The sequence below is a fragment of the Fringilla coelebs genome, assembly GCF_963513975.1.
Source record: "Fringilla coelebs genome assembly, chromosome: 5".
Classification (NCBI taxonomy): Eukaryota; Metazoa; Chordata; class Aves; order Passeriformes; family Fringillidae; genus Fringilla; species Fringilla coelebs.
In genome coordinates this window covers 10,041,473-10,062,067 of record NC_140033.1, presented here as the reverse complement: position 1 = coordinate 10,062,067, position 20,595 = coordinate 10,041,473, and the positions used below count along the sequence as shown (strand labels likewise).

Genomic DNA, 20,595 nt, shown 5'->3' with positions numbered 1-20,595 from the left:
TCCCTTCTACTGAAGAACTTACTAAACTTAGGGGATTTTACCTTCCAACTTTCAAGGTTAATTTATCTGTAACTGTTAAGTATCTGTTGCTGTAAATAAAACTTATTTTATCTTGAACAATATTTCCCCTTGGTGCTTATTCTTGACACAGGATGCTTACTGATGTGTAACCATGGGAATTTTAGGATAGAGCATGCTTTATTTTTCACATAGAGTATGATGTATGTGTTTCAAAATAAAAAAAAAGATCAATCCTGAACACACTCTGCTTTCACCCATGTTGTGCTTGTTGCAGCTGCCCCCAAGACACCTGAGCAATGTCCAGACACAGCATGCACAAGGAACCATTCTCAGCTCAGCTGGCAGGTCTCTAGGAGGTAACACCCTGTCTGGCTTTCTGCATGCCTCCAACATCATCTCAGCAGGTTTTATATGCTCACCTACTCTTCCATGTCCTGATGTAATTAATGTAGACCCAAAACATTAGAGATCGAGAGAGACTGGAAGTATTTGGAATAAATCACCCATTTACTGTGATCTCTATAATAGGAAAATAAGTCACCCATCAGCAGAAGAAATGGCAGCCATCACTTGGGATTAATAAATATATTAATGATATGGTTTTGAAAAAAACTTCAATCTTAATCCAGCTTTAGGGGTTTTCACTGGTATCCCTCGCCAAAAATGAAAAGAAACCAAACCACCCTGTTTCACAGTAAGACAGCTTTAGCAGAAAATATCTGCAAATACTGGGAATATAAAACTGAAATGTTCTATCTGAAAGGTGGGGAAGAGCTATGGCAAAACTTCTTCTGTGAAAATTTAGAATCCCTTAGTCTAAAGGTCATTTAAACTATGATGCCACAGCAAATTAGATGAAACTTGCCTATATGGAGAAAATTCAGTCTGGTAGAAAACTTTTGCTGGAAGTTTTCCTTAAACTTTTTTTATTTAAACTTTAGGAAAAAACTTAACAGACAAAGCACAAGTTTTATGAGGTGAAAAAATCAGAATTTTGTGCAAGCACAGAAAAATATCAACTGAGCCAACCTTCTTAGCTTTACTGTTCTCCTGTGTAATTCTTAAGAAATGCAAAACTGAAGTTATCCTCCTGAGAGGTGGTAGTGCCCAAAGGAATAAGACAATCCTACCTGAATTAATAACTCATGAGGGATTACTCACCCATTCTTAAATGCAAGGATCTGGTCTGATCATTTTTATATTTATTCTCACATTTTCAAGAAAGTTACAATTCACAGTATTTCAGTGCAATATAATTTTGTGACTAACAAATGGGAAAATGAAAACAGAATATTAGTGTGTTCTATAAAGTCATCAATCACAGTCCTAGAGCTGGCCCAGACTTCCTCAGACTTGCTAAATCCTAATGCCCTTCAGCAAGACTTAGAGTTTATTTATTTATTTAAAGAGTTCTTATGTGCTCCTAGCAAGAATTAACTGGGAAAAAGCAAAGCAAATGCTTAACAGCTGCATTTCTGGTCAAAACAGGTAGAATTTTTAAGCATTTCTTTGCATGATGTTAGCACAGGTTAGGATATTGCTAATTTCAAAGAATTTCTCTGCTCTGTGTTATGTACATCTCTTGCTTTGTGGCCAAGCCTACAGAAATATCTGACACTACTCCAATCACACATCAGCATTTGCAGGACATAAAAGAGACACTTTCACCTTTTGTTTCAATTCTAATGAGAATTACACTATACTCAGGAGATGGCAAGCTGAGAATTCCCAAATCCCTCAAGCAAAATGCAGCTCTTAATAATAAGATTGTCTTGCACTCCTAGAGCATTTGAAAATCTATATAAAATGAAAGACCTATTAAAATTTCTACAGTATGGTAACTGCAAAAGAGTGTAACATTAAACATTCTCTGTTCACATCTACTGCACAAGCCTCTTCCAGGAACAGGGAGTGTAGAGATCTACAAACTTTTCAATATGGAAACTTTCCAGCTCCCCTCTTAGGTCCTTTTCTAAAGGCAATGAGCTTTGACAAAGATAAACTGAATTTTTATCTGGCAACTTACAGGAATCCTGGGACAAAAGAAGAAGGTAAAATATCAGGACTGCATGACACCACTGGTTTTGTCATTTGAAAAAAAAAAGAAGTAAATGGAATTAAGAAACTCACAAATATCTCCATCTCCAAAACTTTCTCTGAAAGTTGTATTTTTAGTATGAAATAACACATGTAGACAGTGTGTTATTTACAGTTACTGTGAATATGTGTGTTATCTATACACAGATTCACAAAATTTTCTCTTTATGGCAGGAAATATTTCAAAAATGTTTGGGTCTAATTTCCTTTAGAAAAAACTCAAACTTCTAAGGTTTGCCATTATAAATGGAACTCCTTCTCTGAAGTAAGAACCAAACCTCTGTGATATTTTCTGAATTTCTCAAACTTAGGAGTCTGACTCCATTATGAAAAGCATTATTTGAGTCTTATACCATTGATTAACTTCCTGTGCATATTCAATCAGGGTTTTTTAGTTTTAAATGTAAAAAAACCCAAAACAACAACAACAAAAAAAAAAAAAAAAAAAAAAAGAAAAGAAAAGAAAAAAAAAAGAAAAGGAAAAAAAGGGCAACAACAACAAAAAATATCCCTCTCCCAATTTTTAAATACAAGAAAAAAATTCAATTTGTAAATATTGATAGCAAAGTTATGTGGGTTAATACTTTTTCCAAAACATTGGCACATTTCCTAAATTCAGTGTAAAAAGGGTAAAGAGTCAGAATAATATGTGATAAGCAACTATAAAATGAGTTTTCCTGGGAAAGTGTGGAAAGTAGTCAGATCCTAGTTATACTGGCAAGGATAAATCAGAGAAAAAAAAATAAATTGTTAGTTTTAAAATGAAAATATTTGACAAAAAAGCTTACAGACAAACTAAACAGCACCCTTCAAGTCCATTTCTAATTGATTTTACCTATTCACCAAAGGTATTAAAACACTGCTATGAATGCTTTTCCCAGACTGACATGAAAAACTGAATTTGAGGGTGAAAGGTAACATCAAAAAACCAGTTAGCTTCATCTGATTCAATGAACTCTTAGAAAATGTGCACAATAGCAGCCTGCAAAAGCTTTTCTTAGCATACTGTACTTCTCAGTTTTAAACTGAAGAACCTACAGGATGTTAATAAATTGAGTACAATAGTATATCTTGCTTTTAATAAGGTGTTTGTTCTGAAAGCACATTAAAGCCTCATTCAAAATGAAGGTGATAATGCACATGTATGGCAGCTTAATAATAGAAATCACACCTTTCTTTCATTTCTTCCTATCTAGATCCTTCCCTTCACCTCTTTCAGAAGCTGCACCTTTTTTAAATGAGTTGCCTGGTCAATAAGTAAAAAAAGTGTATTAGAGGTCTTTAACATATTTGATTTTTCAGATAAAATGGAATGCTTGAAAGCCCTCAACAGTGATTGAAGGTGTTTCTTTGCTCTACTCTAAAAGCTTTTTTGGCAAGTTTCCAACCAGTGAAGCACTTCACTGCACAGATGAGATCTGTGCAATGATTTATATTATGAAGTTACCCTCCTTTATTGAAGGTAAGCATAGTGAGAGGTGGTAAATAACCAGTATCTAAAGAGCAAAAGCTAGCTCCTCTGTAGCTACACATTTTATATCCCTGCTTATATATAATCTTAATTCTGATTATACTGCTACCACTGTCCTCCTCATCAACTCTCTAATCGGTTTAAAATTCATAAAGTGTGAAAAAGAAAAAAGAAATCAAGGATTCCAGTATGATCAATCACACTAACTCTCATTGGTGTAATTCTCATAGAGGATTGGATCAGATATATAATGGAACAGAAGCATGGAAATGCTGTCCTATGACAGCTCATATTTTAGGGGAAAATCAATGATTTCTAGAGTGAAAGACTCATCTGAGAGACTCTAAGAAGTTATAAAACTCCAGGCAAGGTAGCAAGCAACACTACTCTTAAAAAGATTTCTAATGGCTTGGATTTTTTTTTTTATTTCATTTAAGATACTTTTCTTTTATCTAAGTAGTACCTGCAATATATTTGTAAACCAGAAGGCACACTGAGACTTTTTGAAATAAGAACCCAAACATTTTGGGGGCAGGATGCTGGGGACAGACAGGCAAACAGAGGGATCTTGTTCCCAGACAAATTCTTCCCGAATCTGGTGAGGCTTATGCCACATCTCCCAAGAGGCTTCAGCATGGACATGTTCACAGTGGATTTCTGCACTTGGATGAAATTCTCCTTACTAATGATGGAGATCCTGGGAAGCTGAAGTCAGTGTGTTCCAAAGGCTGTAACTATTGTGTCTCCTGTCTCACGTTGACAAATATTATAGAGAACTGCAGGAATGTTTGCTCCTGGAATATTCACAGTGAATTTCCATGACTCAAAAAGGTATAAGTGATTTGATAAACATCAGCTAAACACCAGAACAACCCTTAAACCCACTCAATTTCAGTAAGTAGTATTTATCCTTATTTCCTCTTTACCTTACCTTCTTACTACTCCCAGACAAACACAGAAATCCATGCCCTAGGTAGAAAAATGTCCAAGTGCAATCACTGGCAGAAAAAAGGTACTTAATTCCTTTCAGTGAGATAGGGCACATTTAATTTAAATTATACACAAATGAAGGCTACAGGTCCCAGAAGCAGTGGCACACAGCCCTTCCCAGAATAAAATATTGTCCTCCCTAGAACCTGTCCATTTAAATTGATCATTTGGATGTTTTGGGGATTTTTTTCAAATCACAGAGGCTTTAGAAATGTGAGGCATTACCCAAAGTGAATCAAAATTTAGGGAAGATTTATTTCACTGAGTTTTGGATCAAAGCACTGTGGAAGGATACAGACAGCTTTGACACTTTGCCTCTGTTTACTCTTATTATAACTTTCACAAAATTATAAAGTATCCATGACTTACTAGGAAAGGATCCCACACCTACTCTGCACCTGTGAGGACTGGCTCCCTGTGCTGCAGCTCTGGTGCCACATCTCAGCTGCATCATTTCTCACAGATGCTCTTTGCACAAAAGAGAATTATCAGAGGTACAAACCACGAGACAAGCGCATTACATCTCTGAAGAGATGACAGAAGAAGGATTCTAGTTTGTTTTCTTCAGAGTTTTCCTTCTTTCAAGAGGCAAAATATGTTCAGTAAACTGCTTCTTTATAATGAAACCATGCCAAAGCTGAAAGTTTCGTGGCCTGTTTGTTTGTTTTCCAGCTGAGGCTTTTAAGATACAGTGTTTTAGCATTGTTGTAACATCCACAATAAACTACAGAGAGTCCTGAAAATCTTCAAACTGCAAGATACAACAGAGATACCTACTACTGTTCTGCTCTTCAAGTCACCACTTGGACCAACTCTGGTGATAGGAACCCTGATTTAACTTAGTTATCCTTTTCATCTTTTGTTTCTTTGCTGAGCAACTTTTCACTACAGTTTTATGCAGCCAAAATTTCTACTAGAAAAATATAAACAAAGAAACCATAGTTCTAAAGTAATATTCCCATGAGATTTTGTCATTATTTTTAAGCCCAGTTGGTACATGAACACCAGACTACACATTAGCATTGGAGAAAATGCTCAAATGTCTCAAAATTACCAAGAGGCAGAAAAAAAATCATTTACACAGAAGAAAATAAAATTACACTACTGGTTAAAAAATAAAGCATGTTGAAAGAATTTTTCATGTGGCATTTTTATATGATAATTAAGTCTTAAAAGTTTGAGTTTCAGTCTCCATATAAATAAGTGGATGTTAATAGGCCATGCATACAGACTCCCCTTTTAAAATGCCAATGAGATATCCCTTATGTTTTTACATGTGTAAGTACAATTAATACAGCAACCCAACTGGAAACAAAATTGCTTTAGTTAACCAACCATTGCAAGGCAATCAAGTGTGGTATCAAATGTAATTGTAGAAGATTCATTTGGGGAATAACAGCAATTACTTCTTACAGAATTCTTCCTTTCATTCTTTCAGCCTGCATATATTTTTTTCATGAGTCTCTATCTCAGAAAAATAATTGGACGATCACAACTGTCAAAAGCATCCCCCTTTCAATCTGCAGTGTACAAGAAATTTCAAACTGACAAGGCTGTTTCATTTAGATTTATTGGTTTGTACCTCTGAGTTGTAACTGCTTTAATCTAAAATATTCAGGCTTAATTCCTCCAGCTGCACAGGCAGCTGGGGAATTGGGCAGTACCAATGGAGTAGGAAACAGAGAATGGGATTTCTTCATTTGCCTGAAACTAAGCACTTTTGATTTTCCTTCATAAACTTCACAAATATTCTCTTGGGACTAAGTAGTTTTCCAACAGGTAAGTATTATTTTTGGGCCATACCAGAAAACTGTAGTTCAACTATTTTAACCAACTTTGTGCTTCATCAGGAAATTACATATCACAATCCAATATTTCTTTTGTTTCCCTTTTTTAATTAGAAGATATTTGATATTCTTAGCTACTATCCTTGATTAATAACTTTGAATAACTTTGTACCTTTAGGAAACTAATTAGTCATTTCCAAAAGTATTTTGCTATTTAAATATCAGTGAAAAATACTCATATCCACAATTATTTTTTTGTCACTTAGCTAAAACTAATGGTAAATATGTAAGCTGCATGCTCTTAACTCATTTTAGATTTCCAAAATGTCCAGCTCACAGCTGGATAACCGAGTCACACAGTGGATGAGCAATGGGCTCCCGGCCAGGCACAAAGGTGACAGTGAATGGGGGACAGCAGGGTGGGGACCTGCCACTGCTGGGGTCCCTCTGGGCTCCATCCTCAGCCTGGTTCTCTTCAGCACCTTCAGTAATGGCTTGGGGGCAGTGCTTAAAGAAATATCAAGTTAGTTTGCCGATGACACCAAACTGGGAAGGAACTGTCTGCTCCCTCAAAGGCAGGAAGGAACTGTCTGCTCCCCCAATACACTGGAGGGATGGGCAACCACCAACCTCACCAAGTTTAACAAGGACAAGTGCCAGATTCTTCACCTGGGATGGGGAAACCCTGGATGTGTTATAGACTGGGGAAGGACAAGCTGGAGGGCAGCTGTAGAAAGGGACCTGGGGGTCAATGGCAAGTTGGACCTGAGCCAGCAGTGCCCTGGCAGCCAGGAGAACCAACCCTGTCTGGGGGGCATCGGGCACAGCATCAGCAGCCAGGCACTGGGGCAGCCTCACCTCGAGTGCTGGGGGCAGTTTTGGGCACCACAGTATTAAAAAGACATTGAGATAGGAGAGAATGTCCAAAGAAAAGCCGGGGGAATCCTTAGGAGGAGCATCTGAGGCCACAGGGTTTGTTCAGTCTGGAGAAAAGGAGACTGAGGGGTCACCTCAGTGTGATCTTCAACAACCTCCTGAGGGGCAGCAGAAGGGCAGGCACTGATCCCTTCAACTTGTGACCATGACAGGACCCAAGGAAACAGCCTGAAGCTGAGTGGGGGGAGGTTTAGGTTGGGTATTAGGAACAGGTTTTTCCCCCAGAGCTCCCCCATAGCTGGGCACTGGAAGAGGCTCCCCAGGGCTGTGATCACATCACCAAGCCTGACAGAGCTCAAGAAGTGTTTGGACAACTCTCAGGCACAGGGTGTGATTCCTGTGCAGAGCCAGGAGTTGGACTTGATAATCCTAATGGGTCCCTTCAAACTCATCACAGTCTATGATTCTATGAAACTGAAAGAAGGTAGGTTTAGATGAGGCACTAAGAAGAAATTCTTTCCTGTGAAGGTGGTGAGGTACTGCCACAGCTTTCCCAGAGAAGTTCCCTGGAAGTGTTCAAAGCCAGTTTGGATGAGGCTCTGAGTAATCTGGTCTAGTGGAAGGTGTCCCTGCCTATGGCAACAGGGTCAGAACAAGATGACCTTTAAGGTCCCTTCCAATCCAAACCATGCTGTGATTCTGTGATTTATAAAAGACTCCAAATTTAAGGTTTTTGGTTTGTTTTTAATTGTTTGGTCTGCTTGAAGTAGTTGGAATTTAATACACTATTGTACCTAAAATATTAGAAGAAATTATACTCTTATTCAATTAGAAATAGTACAGAAAAAGGAATTTTAGTAGATGTGGATCTGTATGTCTGTAAATAGTTTAGTCTCCTAACTATTTCTCTAAAGGACAAACAAATTTTTTACTTGAGACAATTTGGACAGTTTTTTCACTAGATTATCAGGTGAAATTACAAAAAAAAAAAAAAATTCATGGAATAAATATGTCGTTTTCCCTGTAGTAGCTTATTTCAAAAGGCCATATCTAAGAAGCTGAATTTTTATTATAAGGTGACATTAATCTGAAAATTAAATCATTAATGCTTGCACGTTTCTTTTGCTGTGAACTGTGCAAAACCCACTCATATTTAGAGGAAGGTGTTAGAACAGGCACCCTGGTGCTCTTTTGATTGACACATCCCTTGTAGCCCTGTACAGACCTCGGTCTCACAGTCAGCCTTCTCTGCCCTTTCCTTTTTGCATATGTTCCACTCAAGTCAGCCCATATACACTTCCCCAGGAGGAATGCTTGTGATATTTTCTCCTGAAAACTCCACAGGCCATTATTTGGCTGCAATCTGACTGCCAAGGACATTGCTGATCACAAGCTCATTAGAAGCAGAAATAGCTCGTCCCATGAGTTTCATTCTACAGTGACTCATGTGCAATGCTGCTGGAAGAGCTTTCATCACCCAAACCTAAATCCTGGATGAGAAATGAACCTCATGCAGCACCATATAGACCATTCATAATGCTATCAGAAGAACTTTAAGAACCTTTAACTGCAGAAAGTTTTATGGTCTATCTTCTATTTTCCATCACAGCCATTAGGAGAATGAGTCTGCCAGTGAAAATTAAGTTTATCATAAAGATCTGTGTGCAAACTAATTTGAGCAGGCATTTTCTAAAAAGTAGGCCAGAAGACAAGAAAGATTACTTCTGGCAAAAATGGAACAAATTAAATTATAAGAGGCTTAATACATTTATTTGAAATTTAATTGCATAACCTAATGTCAAGGTTATTATATGGTGCACACTGTTCTGATCCAAATTCAAAACAGTAAAGTACAATATCAGCTTGCAGTTACTTTATTATAAATCCAACTGCTTTTTTTTTTTTCAGTACTGACCACAGCCTTTGCCTGAACTACAACATCAATATAAAATCACATTTCCAAATTATTTTGAGATGTCTCCTTGGCAATGAACTCAGATAAAACCTAAAGCCTCTTTGGTATGACTGACTTGTACTGTGAAAAACAGGAGAAAAAGAAAAATAAAAGCTGAGGCGGTGTTGACATGATGGCAGAATACAGCACAGAAGCAAAGTTATTAGAATGAGATCCTGACTGCATTCACACAGCTCTGCACTGAGTCCATCAAGCCTGCAGGTTTTGTTTTCCAGTCACAAGAGAGACAGATTAGCAGAAAAGGTCGCTGCAGCGTTCTTGTTACAGCATCTCCATGGAATATGCATTGTGTGTTTTGCTGTCTGTTGGAAGCTGTGCCTGTGCACAGAGCACAGTTAAAAGCATTCAGGCTGTGTCCAGATTCTCTGTACTCCTGGAGTCAGTCACTCCTACCTGAATTACATGGCCTGACCTTATGAGCTTTTTTTGTCTGTTTTCAGATCTTCAAGTGCATGAGTAACGCTGGATCAGAATGAACATTTCTGCTGGTTTTGACTGGCTTAGAACTAATTTTCTTCATAGTAGCTAGCATGGGCTATATTTTGGATTTGTTCTGGAAAAAGTGTTGATAATTCTGGTGTGTTTTTTTTATTATTGCTGAGGAGTGGTTTTGTGCAGCTGAGGCCTTTTCTGTTCTTCACAGTGCCCCACCAGTGAGGAGGCTGGGGGTCCACAGCTGACCCCAGCTGATCCAAGGGATATCCCATGCCATACAGCACCATGCTCAGGGTGTAACACTGGAGGAAGAAGAAGGAAAGGGGTGGACTTTTGGAGTGATGGTGTTTGTCTTTACTCATCATTAAGGGCAAAGGAGCCCCATTTTCCTGGGGATGGATGAACACCCATGCCCATGGGAAGTGGTGAAGGAATTCCTTGTTTTGCTTTGCTACTGCATGTAACTTTTGTTTTACTTATGAAACTGTTCTTTGTATCAACCCATGAGTTTTCTTATTTTTACTCTTGCAATTGTCATCCCCATCCTGCCTGAGAATGAGCAGGTGTCTGTGCAGTGCTCACTTGTCAGCTGGGGTTAAACCATGACAACATTCTTAGAAAACCACTGTGCATTTCACTGTGTGCTAAGTGATTCTCATGGATGTGCAAACACAGTCCAGGTTTGCAGCAGCATCATGTAAAAGTACCATCTGCTTTTCTTTCTGAAGGAACACGGAATAAAGGCATAAAAAATAATTTTGACACTTAGCCGGGAACTGTAGCCTAAAATTAAGAGGCTTATAATCATGCAGCACAATATTAATTTAGCCAAATTGGTAATAAAAACATCAAGGTTGTACATTTTAAAATCATGTCACTTATTTTTCAGTGAAGCCTAAAATGAATAAAGAAGATAATTTAATGTTTGACCAGGCTGGGGCCCCTTACAGCAGTACTAGAATGTTGAAAGAAGGGATGCAGTCATTAAAATATGGAAAGAGATTCTCTAAAAAACTCTATGACTCCCAAGCCATGCAGATAACCAAATCCTTCTACATTTAGCTTTTCTTGCTTGTTTTTGTTTTTGCTTTGTTCTTTTTCTCTTTACACAAGAAAAAGACAACTTGTAAAAATCTTTTCTATGATTCTCTTTCAGTGTTTGGAATAAGCACACTTTTAACTGGTAGCAACCATCACTCAAATGTCTTCTCTGTAATCATTCCTTGTCTGTCAAAACAAACAGATGTCTTGTGTACCACTCAGAGCTACATCCCTGGTCTGTGAAGCTCCCTAGGAGATTCTGAAGGGAAAAGTTCATTTTATTCTCTAGGCACCCTGACTGAGACTCTGTTTACTGAATTAAATAGACTGTCTATTCATAGTCAGTAACCCCTTCTTTAGTAGATACATAAACAACATATTTGTAAGACTATAGTTAACATTTCAAAGAGGAAAAATCCAAGAAGGTTAAAAGGAGAAAAAATGAAGCTTACCCCAAACTCATCCCTCCACTGATGTGATGCTTGGTACTTCTCTGCTTCTTTAGCAAGGCGCTGAAGAACAAAGAGAGAGAGGACAGAGATTTTAGTCAATACTGATTCTTTGCATTAAAAAAACCTTTCTCTTTTACTTTTTTCCTATGCATATTTTCTCTCTAAAAATTTTATATCTATGCTTTTTTCATTTACTTGAAAACTATATGCATTTGAGTCAAGGTCAACCATCTCATCTAAAAGATGCTATTTTCTGTATTATTTTATATTTAAGTACCGTAATGCATTAGAAAATTTAACCTTCACTCCAATATAATTTAAGAAGTTCTAGTTAAGTTCAAAATCCATCAACATCCTGCTGAAAATACTCTCTCATTACCCACGCTACCTTGTCTTATGTGCATTAATTTAATCTACTATCTAATGACAAGTACATATTAAAATATTAAAACACCATGTTATGGACATTTATTTCTCTGTTATAGCATTTAGCTTCAATTATAGAAATTCCTGACAGCCCTGATTATTAGAGATACATAAAAAGTCAGTAATTTGGGACTAGCTGGAGTCTGATCTCATGGACTGAATTAGCAGCTGGAGAGTAACAAGCATGTTCCTAGAGGGCATTCACCCATATTTAATACTTTGAATAAATCCAGTCTTTTCACTCAGCCACACAGGAAGCAAAGTACAGTGTACAGGAATTTGCTCTTTCAAATCAATCTCTTGTACACATGCATCCATTAGATTGGATGATGTGTTCCTCCTCATAAGTCTGAAAAAAACCTGTTTTGACACAATTCTTAGGATTTCACTGCAATTTTGCATATAGAATTTGCCAAGGTAATGCATGTACTCCAGCAGAGCTGCATAACAATCCTCCATCCCACAGATCCACCCATCCCTAAAGCAAACCAGCTCCCTCTGAAGAAGCAGCTACCTGATGTGAATGCAATTCATGTGGACTCAGCCATGTCCTAATTGTTGAGTGACTTACTTTTAGAACTCAATTATTTTACAGCCCAATAAAAAATTTAGCAACTGTTTTTAGGGAGTCACGGTCCATTTCTAGGAGACACATCCTATGTCCACCAGATAAGTAGGGATGAAAATACTTCCTGTGTAACAATAAGTTTGATAACCCTTTTAATATTCAGACCAATCCCTACACAAAATGAACTTTCAGTTGAGTCACCTTGTCAGCTCTTGCTAACAGCAAAAGGAATATGACCAGAAAGTCCAGGAAAGTGGAGTTTCAGACATGGTTCTGTCAGAACCTCACCTCAGACCCTGCACTACCTGTGCTACCTTATCCCCTGAGGGCAACCCCTCTCCCTGCTCTAACAGCTGCCAGGATGACTGACACATTTCAAAAATCAGAACTTAGGATCTTTTCCTTATTTTTAGGTTTGAAATAATTCTTTAAAACCAGAAAAAAAGTCAACAAACCTGTGTCCTCTACTGCCAAAATATGTGCCCCCACTCAATTGTTTTGCTGTCAATTCAAATGATTCTTAGCTAACAGAAAGTCACCAGCACTTTACAGACACTTCTCACTAGAGGTACATCCACAGTAACCAAGTACCACCTTAACCAAAGAAAAACTATCATTTCATACATTATATTGGAAAAAAGCACAGTCTAACTCTCTCTTGACTGCACTGGACAAACATCTACAGCATTTCATTTTTTGATAATACACTAGAACAACTTTGTCCATCTAATTTATTTGTTTAATCTAGCCCGTTCTGTATCTAAATTTGTATATCCTTTGATAAATTCAAGATGATTAAGTCATATTTCAGCAGATTGTAGCAAAGCAAGATATAACACTTACTACATGTGTAAATAGCTGCAGTTAACACTGCCCTCAGATTTCCTTCACACTCTGCTCCATTGCCTTAAGGTTCTCTGAGAACCACAAAAGACAGCAGAACCCAAAAGCAAAAAATGATAGATGGGTTATGGAGAGAAATATATACTCATCATTAACACTACAAAGAATTTTCCATGGAAAGAACTGAAGCCATGCTTGAAGTTCCTCAGTTCAAATGGTAGATTCCTTAGCTAATCTGCACTATAAAGTGAAAATGCTTAAAGCAAATTTAAAAAAAAAAAAAAGTTGGTTTGTGTTGGTTTCTCTTGTCTCAAATGAAGGGAAAAAAAAAGAATATCCCTCAGAAAATTGTATTCTTATTTTTTCAGTCAGGTTTTAGTTAGAGGCCATCCTAACTGCCCAAGCAACCTTCTAAAATAACCCTACATACAATATCTACAATGCTTTGCACCTTAAAATAGCCTCCAAAATGAGAGGCTGGCATTCGGGGCATGTGTACAGAGCTTTGTTAATGGTAATCAAGCTCATATGAAAGTGCAAGCAAACTGTTGAAGAAATAGTAATAACCAGTGAGAAAACAGTTGTTCCTTGTCCCCTAGAACCTCAAACCTGACACATAATGGAAGTATACATGACAACAAGACAGGGCCATGCATACAGGTTCCAGCAACTGGTTGAGATTTTCAATTTCTTCATCACTGCTTACCTAAAGGATCTTTTGCTCTACTGTCCAAAAATCAGTTTGTTTTTTTTTTTTTTTTTTTTTGTTGCTGTTCCAGTTATTTGATAATTTTTAAAAATTGTATCTGCAGTGTGTCCAATACTTTAGCTGGAATGTATATTTAGAAAGTACCTTGGATTACCCTGTGTCAACTCTCCTCGGCCAAAAATAGCCTGCCAGTTAAGCAAACTGCAGTTACTTGTGCCTTTTACTATGACACAATTTTTCATCTCAAAGAAATCATGCCTGCTTCCTTTTGAGGTATGCAAATGTCAGGTCTGGCCTTCCCTGTTTTGATGGAAGAGTCTCTGGGGAATGCTGACAGAGAAGCTGCACAACAGCCGGCTGACACCTGGAGCTTCCCATTTTCCCTCCCTACAATGAGGGTTTAATAAGGCAACAGCTTCTTTAACACCATGACCCACTGCAGCTCCCTACAGGTTTCTCCAGCAAATACTAAAATCCTGAGATATGAATTTTTAGGTGTAAGAAAATAAGAAGAAACGGTTGAAAAAAATATATTCTTGTATATTAGCTTTTAATATTCTTTTCCTCCATGCCCTCTGTATTACCCTCTGTACAGATGAAAGCTGTGAGATGTTTTCATGCCTTGAATGAAGATCTATTTAACAGCACGTTTTGGATACAGAGTAGAAAAAGCAGAACAAAACTAAAAATGGAAAAAAGAAACTAAACTAACAAGTAACAGAAGTGTTCTGGCTTACTTCATTATATTTAAAGACCCCTACTTCATGCAGTCTGCTGGAGAACACAGATTTACTCTGAATTAGTAAATAATTTGACAAATCATGACCAGGGAGAGAGGGCTGCAAAGGCTAACAGAATGCTGCAGCATCTATTCATGTCCTTTGGAGGATGCCTGACAGCTGTGTGATGGTGCTTTTTAAGTAAGGGATCAGAGGAGCTGGTGCCAGATTTAGCCATGGTGATTGACACAGTAGCTGATGTCAAATTTAAAGTGCTTGGAAACACTTTGATTAAACATGCAATTTGTTTAATAAATTACCCAGGATCTAGATTAAACAATTACTTATATTTTTTTTTAATCTTTATGAGAACAGCTCTCTCTCTCTCTCTCTTTTTTTTTTTTATTTTTCTTTATAATTTTTTTTCTTAGGGTGCAGTGTACATTATTTTCAGGAATTTCCAGAATACCTAGCTCATCAATAAAAAAAATAATTATCCCTTAGAAATCAGTCACTGCTCACAAATATTTATTTTTAAGCAAACTTTGAAAGGAGTCAAGAGGTACCCTCCACTAGATTTCTTTGTATCTTTCAAAGAGAAAGGTTATCTTCAAAGGAAGACAGCAATTGAAAAGCTAGATAAGGTGCAAGTGTTAATTCACTCCACCAGCCTATGAATCTTTCTTTAACTTTTAAAGGGATTATAAAAGATTATACACACACAAACACACAGACAAATAATAGAAAAGGAAAACAACTAGAAAAGATCCAAAACCCAGCTGCTTGTCAATCTCCAAACCCTCTATTTTTGAAGGTCTTGTCCCCAGTTTCCAAGTTCATGTTACTATCTCTGAAAGGCAGCCTTTGATGCAGCACAGACAGCAAGAATCTTTATCTGATCTGTAAAGATCAACTCCCTAGAAGGCCTATTCATCTTCCAGCTTTCATTTTTCTTACATATATGTCATATTTTTATCTCCTCCTTGCCAGCAAAAGATTCTGTCAGCAAATGGCCCAATTAAATTTATATTCAGTACAATGAAATAATTTTCTTTTGTGCCTCCCATTCTCATTTAAGTTTTTTATTTGAAAATGATATTCAACTAGTTCTTGATATATTAAGTTATTATGAAATGTGTATTCTTAAGAGTTAATAGATATTAGTAGCTTCACAAACTTTTTAAAACACAAAGTCCAAGGGGTTTTTAGGTTATTTTAAGAAAATAAGTGCCGTGGAAAAATATGTCAATATCAAGCTTAAAAAGAACAATATAGAATACAGAGTGACCTTCAAGTCCTGATTATAAAAAATTATCCAAATACTGAAACCTGTTCTTGCATGAACAGCACAAAAGCCACAAGAAGTATGTGTAAAAGTGGTTTAATACATAGTTTTCATATATGTGTCTGAAACACAAATATTTTTCTTCCATAGTTGATTATGAATTTGGTATGAATTACAAGATGAGGAAGAGATTCTGTAAGAATTAAATATATAAGTCTGAACTGTCAATGCAAGACTGAAACTGTTATTTCACTACAGGTTTAATACAGACTGACAAAGTTTAAAGGATTACATTCTCAGCTCAGTAAGCTGTTACATTCTATATTAGAACAAATTAGAACTATTCTCTTCTTCCTTGCTTCTGTTTTCTTTGCATGCATAGCATATGCTATATTTTCACAGGAATCCTTGGTAATGAATTATCCAAATACCCCTGAGTTACCCTATTCAATAATTGTATCCAATTGTATAAAAAGACCACCCAGGTTGTCACACAGAGAGTGTGAGCTCAAGAAACAACTGTAAACTGGAAGGTCAGTAACCCAAAAGTAGCATAGATGTGCTAAAGATAGCAAGACCATAACCCTCATAGAAATACATCTGGATTTATTTTCTTTTGTCTTATTTCCATACTTCCAGTAGGGCACGGGAGGAGTTAGCAGGGGCTGACTCCCCTTTTACATGTTATTTATAAAGATATTTCCTATATGACCTTTCTAACAAGGGGGCACCCATAATAGTTATCCCCACAGAAGCTGATCTAGATTTGATGAAGCTGAGGCAGGTCAGTTTGGATAAGACAGTCCCAACCATAAAACAGGGTCTTAGATTGAACCAAAGACATGCCCAATTTTGCTGATTTAAATTGTAACAACAAGTTGCAAAGTTTCCTCTCTCAAGTAAATTCAAGTAAATATGTTTGCTTTTTAAAATATTGTGATCACTAACACTGAAGCACAAAACTTTCTATAATAATTCATATTTCTCTATTTCAAATAAGGACTTTTTTTCCCAAAGCTTCACTGTTTTCTATTATATAAAGGCCATAATCTTCAGCAGAAGAGTAACCAGAACTTTAAACATATTTTTGAGATTTTTTTTTCTTTAATAGAGTGACCAAGTAGAGATTTGTTGGTTTTTTTGTGTGGTTTGTTTTTTTTGTTTTTGTTTGGTTTTTTGTTGTTGTTGTTGTTGTTGTTTTTTGGTTTTGTTTTTTTTTTTTTCTGATCTGCATCTTGGTTACATTTTAGGTATTTACACTGCAAAGTCACAGCTTCTCTTTACTCTGACATCTGCTGTGCCACATGATGGTAATGTGATCTGTGCTCTGGTAATGAGGTATCTGAAGCATATAAGGTCACAGAAAGATTGTGTTTATAACTGTCTCCCATATTCTATACAGAATGTGTATGTGGCACTCCTCAGCTACTCTCTGGGGACAGCTTCACTTTTGTCATCTAAGGCAGCAGTGAAGTCACATCCATATGGAAAAAGGGTAAACCAGGGGTCTGCTGACATTGTCATACTTACAAAAAAGAGTCCTCATATAAAATTACTGTCCTAAATTGATATATAATTCACACAATTTTGAATTAGCACAATTTTTTGAAACGATAATGTTATTAAACTCTGGACAACAGTTCAAATTAACACCTCAATCCTTGTTTTCCACTCTATAAACAATTAACAGCAACCTAAAATGCTTCATTTATTTTTTTTTTCTAATTCAGCAGTAAATTACAAAACTCAACTTTAATTGAAAAGTACAGCAGAAAATTATTTTCCACAGTTTGTCTGCTTTTATAATGCATTTCAAGACATTTCTGCTTTATTCATATGAAAAATAACTCTATTTCAGACTTTCTTAATCAGCTTTTCTAACAGAAAGACCTCATATCCAAAGAAAGGCTGTCATGTTGGTAACAGAGTAACTTAAAGGAAAAGAAATATTATCACCTCCTACATAGTTAGAAGACAGAGCTTTAAAGGTTTTCAGTATCTGTTAATTGCTATAATGAAAATCATTCTTTGTCATTCAAGACAACCTTTATTCCTCATTTACTTCAATGAAAGAAGGACAAATGAGGCTGATTCTCTACAGAGAACTTTCCCTCATGGTCTTCTAGTTCCAAAGCAAATCAAGCCACTGGTGGAAACAAGATCAGAAATCAATGGGAAACAAAATCTGAACCAGAGTACTTAAGATTACAATATTTTAGGAAAGTGAACACTTTCTGACATAACTAATCTCATTTATTTAAACAGGAGAAACTGAAATTGGGATGCCCTAAATAAATGCATCCCACACCTGCTTTTGATGCCTGAAGTGTCACGTGCAATCTCCTACCACTGACAAAAGTGTCATATAAGGAAAGTAAAAAAGGATCAAGCCCAAAGCCTATTTGTCACAGTGACACTTCTCCATTACATAAAAGCAGCCCTTCCCTAAAACATGAACTAGAAATACCTCTTCTCTTATATAAGTTCCTAGCAAATTGACAAAAAGAGAAGGAAAAAGTGGCATAGTGGCAGTACTTCAAGGCCTAAAAGAGAGATGAAGAGTCTTTCAAATACAATGTATTAGGATTTCCAGTTAAGTTTTAGAAAGAATCAAAAATCCTTCAGAAGTAGTCAAATGTACAGATATTGTCACTTTTTGTTTCCATCCTGAAAACAAATCACAGAAGAGCTGGTGCTCTATACACTACTGAAAGTCATCTCTGGAGAACAAATAGCTAAAAAATAAATAAATAGGCTAAACCCCATATATTTAAACTTCTGGAAAAGTGGTGTAGCTTGATATGCACTTAGGTGAGTGCATAGCCTGCAGAAGTTGCAGGGGGATGATGTCAAATATTAGTTTGCAGTTGTCTGAAAACTTACTGGTGTCACCTCAGCTTTGTATGTAATGCCCACAATCCTTACTAGAACTAGCAAGACCATTGGTGCCTGATGAAAAGAAACCTTACATGAGCAGTCAAAGTGAAAAATGAACCATAGGTCCCAAGGCACTGATGGAGGAGTACCTGAGTACCAGAGAACAGATCAAATACAGCCACAACGAAGAATGTAGGCAGCATAGAATTGTCTTCTAATACTGGAGCACTGAGTCCCATCCATGAGGCATGAAATATTATTTGTGTGAAATACCTTGCACACTAAATGTGGTGCAGTAAGGGTGTACAAATTTATTATATTCAACTCTTGTTAAGCAGCAAAAAGGAGTGTAGTAGATTTACATCAGAAGGCAGAGAAGCAGAATTTCCACATTTATGGGGAGAGAGAAAGAGGAAGGAAGTTCAGTTTCCAAGCTAGAGTATATTTCTAGGATGTGTGCAATCAGGAGATTTGAGAAGCTGGGAAATGTTATGACAGCTTGAAACTGCCAAAAATGTTTCAGTAGACAAGGGAGTACGATAGAGACAACTGTAGATAAAGGCATGAAGAAAAACTATTAGAAGAGTAAGATAGTCTGTCAAATGCATCTTGACATCTAGCAGTGAAGTTTCACTGGAGTTGTGTATAAAAATAGCAGAAGACCACTTCTTTTATGACATTATTCATCCTTCTCATTTGCAGAGGCTTAAACCCCTTAGAGCTTATTACATTTTTACTCTAGTAATTCATATGGCTTAAATGTAAGTCACATTAGTGTTATATTTTTAAACAGGCTCAAAATGAAGGACACAGGCTGAAACCATTAGACTGAAATTGCTCCAACAATTCTCAAATTGCATAACATCACCAGCTCCAACTCACTGCCTGCCTTGGGAAACTCTTTTAAGCTTCACAGCTGAGCTAGTAACTTCACAGGCATGATTAGAAAATGACATGTATATTGAGTAGGCATGACTTGTTACCCTGGTTTTTTTCACATACTTTCTATCACCTCAAGGAGAAATCATAACTATATAAATGTTTTTTAGAAATATCAAAATTGACTCACTTCAAAAAAAGTGTTCTAAAATGTCATAAAGGTAATTTTCCTCTGACTTAAAAAAAAACAAAACTTGATGCAGTTCAGATTGCTTTACAACTCCTTTAATACCTCCTCAGTAACTGTGCACTTCAAACAATCATTAAAAAAAAATAACCTACCAATTTATACATGTTAGCAGATTCACTGAAATCTGACTAATATCCAAAAAGGAACAGAAATAACTGAAATATGTACATACAACTCCCTTATTTTAAAGGGAAAAGAAGAAAAAAAAACAAAACAAATCAATTAAATGCCTCCTTGCAAAGTACAAGGAGAAGAAAACATTAATACAGACTGGCATCACTTATGCAAAAAAGCCACCAAAGTCATTTACCTTTAATGAAATAGGGGATGCAAGAGCAGTTGCATTTTGTCTCATCATATAATCAAACAGAACAACAAATTTCACAGATTGCTAAAGTTTGATGCAAGTTTAGTTACAATATATCAAATAATATCATTTTACTGTCAATACAACCCAATAACAATATTAAATATATACTGAATATTCAAAACACTGTTTGCAGTGTTTTAGTTTAAAATGATAGCTTCTGCTAGAATTAGAAAAGTGGAGTTCAGCTAGGTAGAAAGCACTAAATATAGAGAAGTGTGGTGAGTTCCAGATTTACTCTCACTCTGTGTGCTACAAAAGATGTTTAGATGTAATGCTGTTGTAATCCCAAAAGAAGATCATAAAGCTGAGGATTTAAAATCTCTGCTGAACTGATAAGCAAATACCTCTTTTGGCCATGTCACCAGACTTAAGCCGTCAGAGTTTGATGGGTATTTATAGAAAGAAGAGCAAAATCCAGAATTTCCAGAAATAACAGGAGTGAACAGAGCTCATTTATCATCTATTCCTCTGCAGAACACAACAGAAATGTTTCATTTCATTAAGACACACTCATAACCTGCACT

At 36.5% G+C, this 20,595-nt stretch overlaps 1 protein-coding gene across 7 annotated transcripts in view; it reads right to left on the bottom strand.

Annotated features, from left to right (window-relative positions):
* The window catches only part of CACNA2D1 (calcium voltage-gated channel auxiliary subunit alpha2delta 1), a 353,676-nt gene that overhangs the window by 172,001 nt on the left and 161,080 nt on the right, over nucleotides 1–20,595 (bottom strand). For all 7 annotated transcript variants that reach the window (XM_084206726.1, XM_084206727.1, XM_084206730.1 and 4 more), the window contains exon 4: nucleotides 11,146–11,205. In XM_084206726.1, the coding sequence (XP_084062852.1) occupies nucleotides 11,146–11,205 (60 nt within the window). The remainder of the gene's footprint in view (nucleotides 1–11,145; nucleotides 11,206–20,595) is intronic.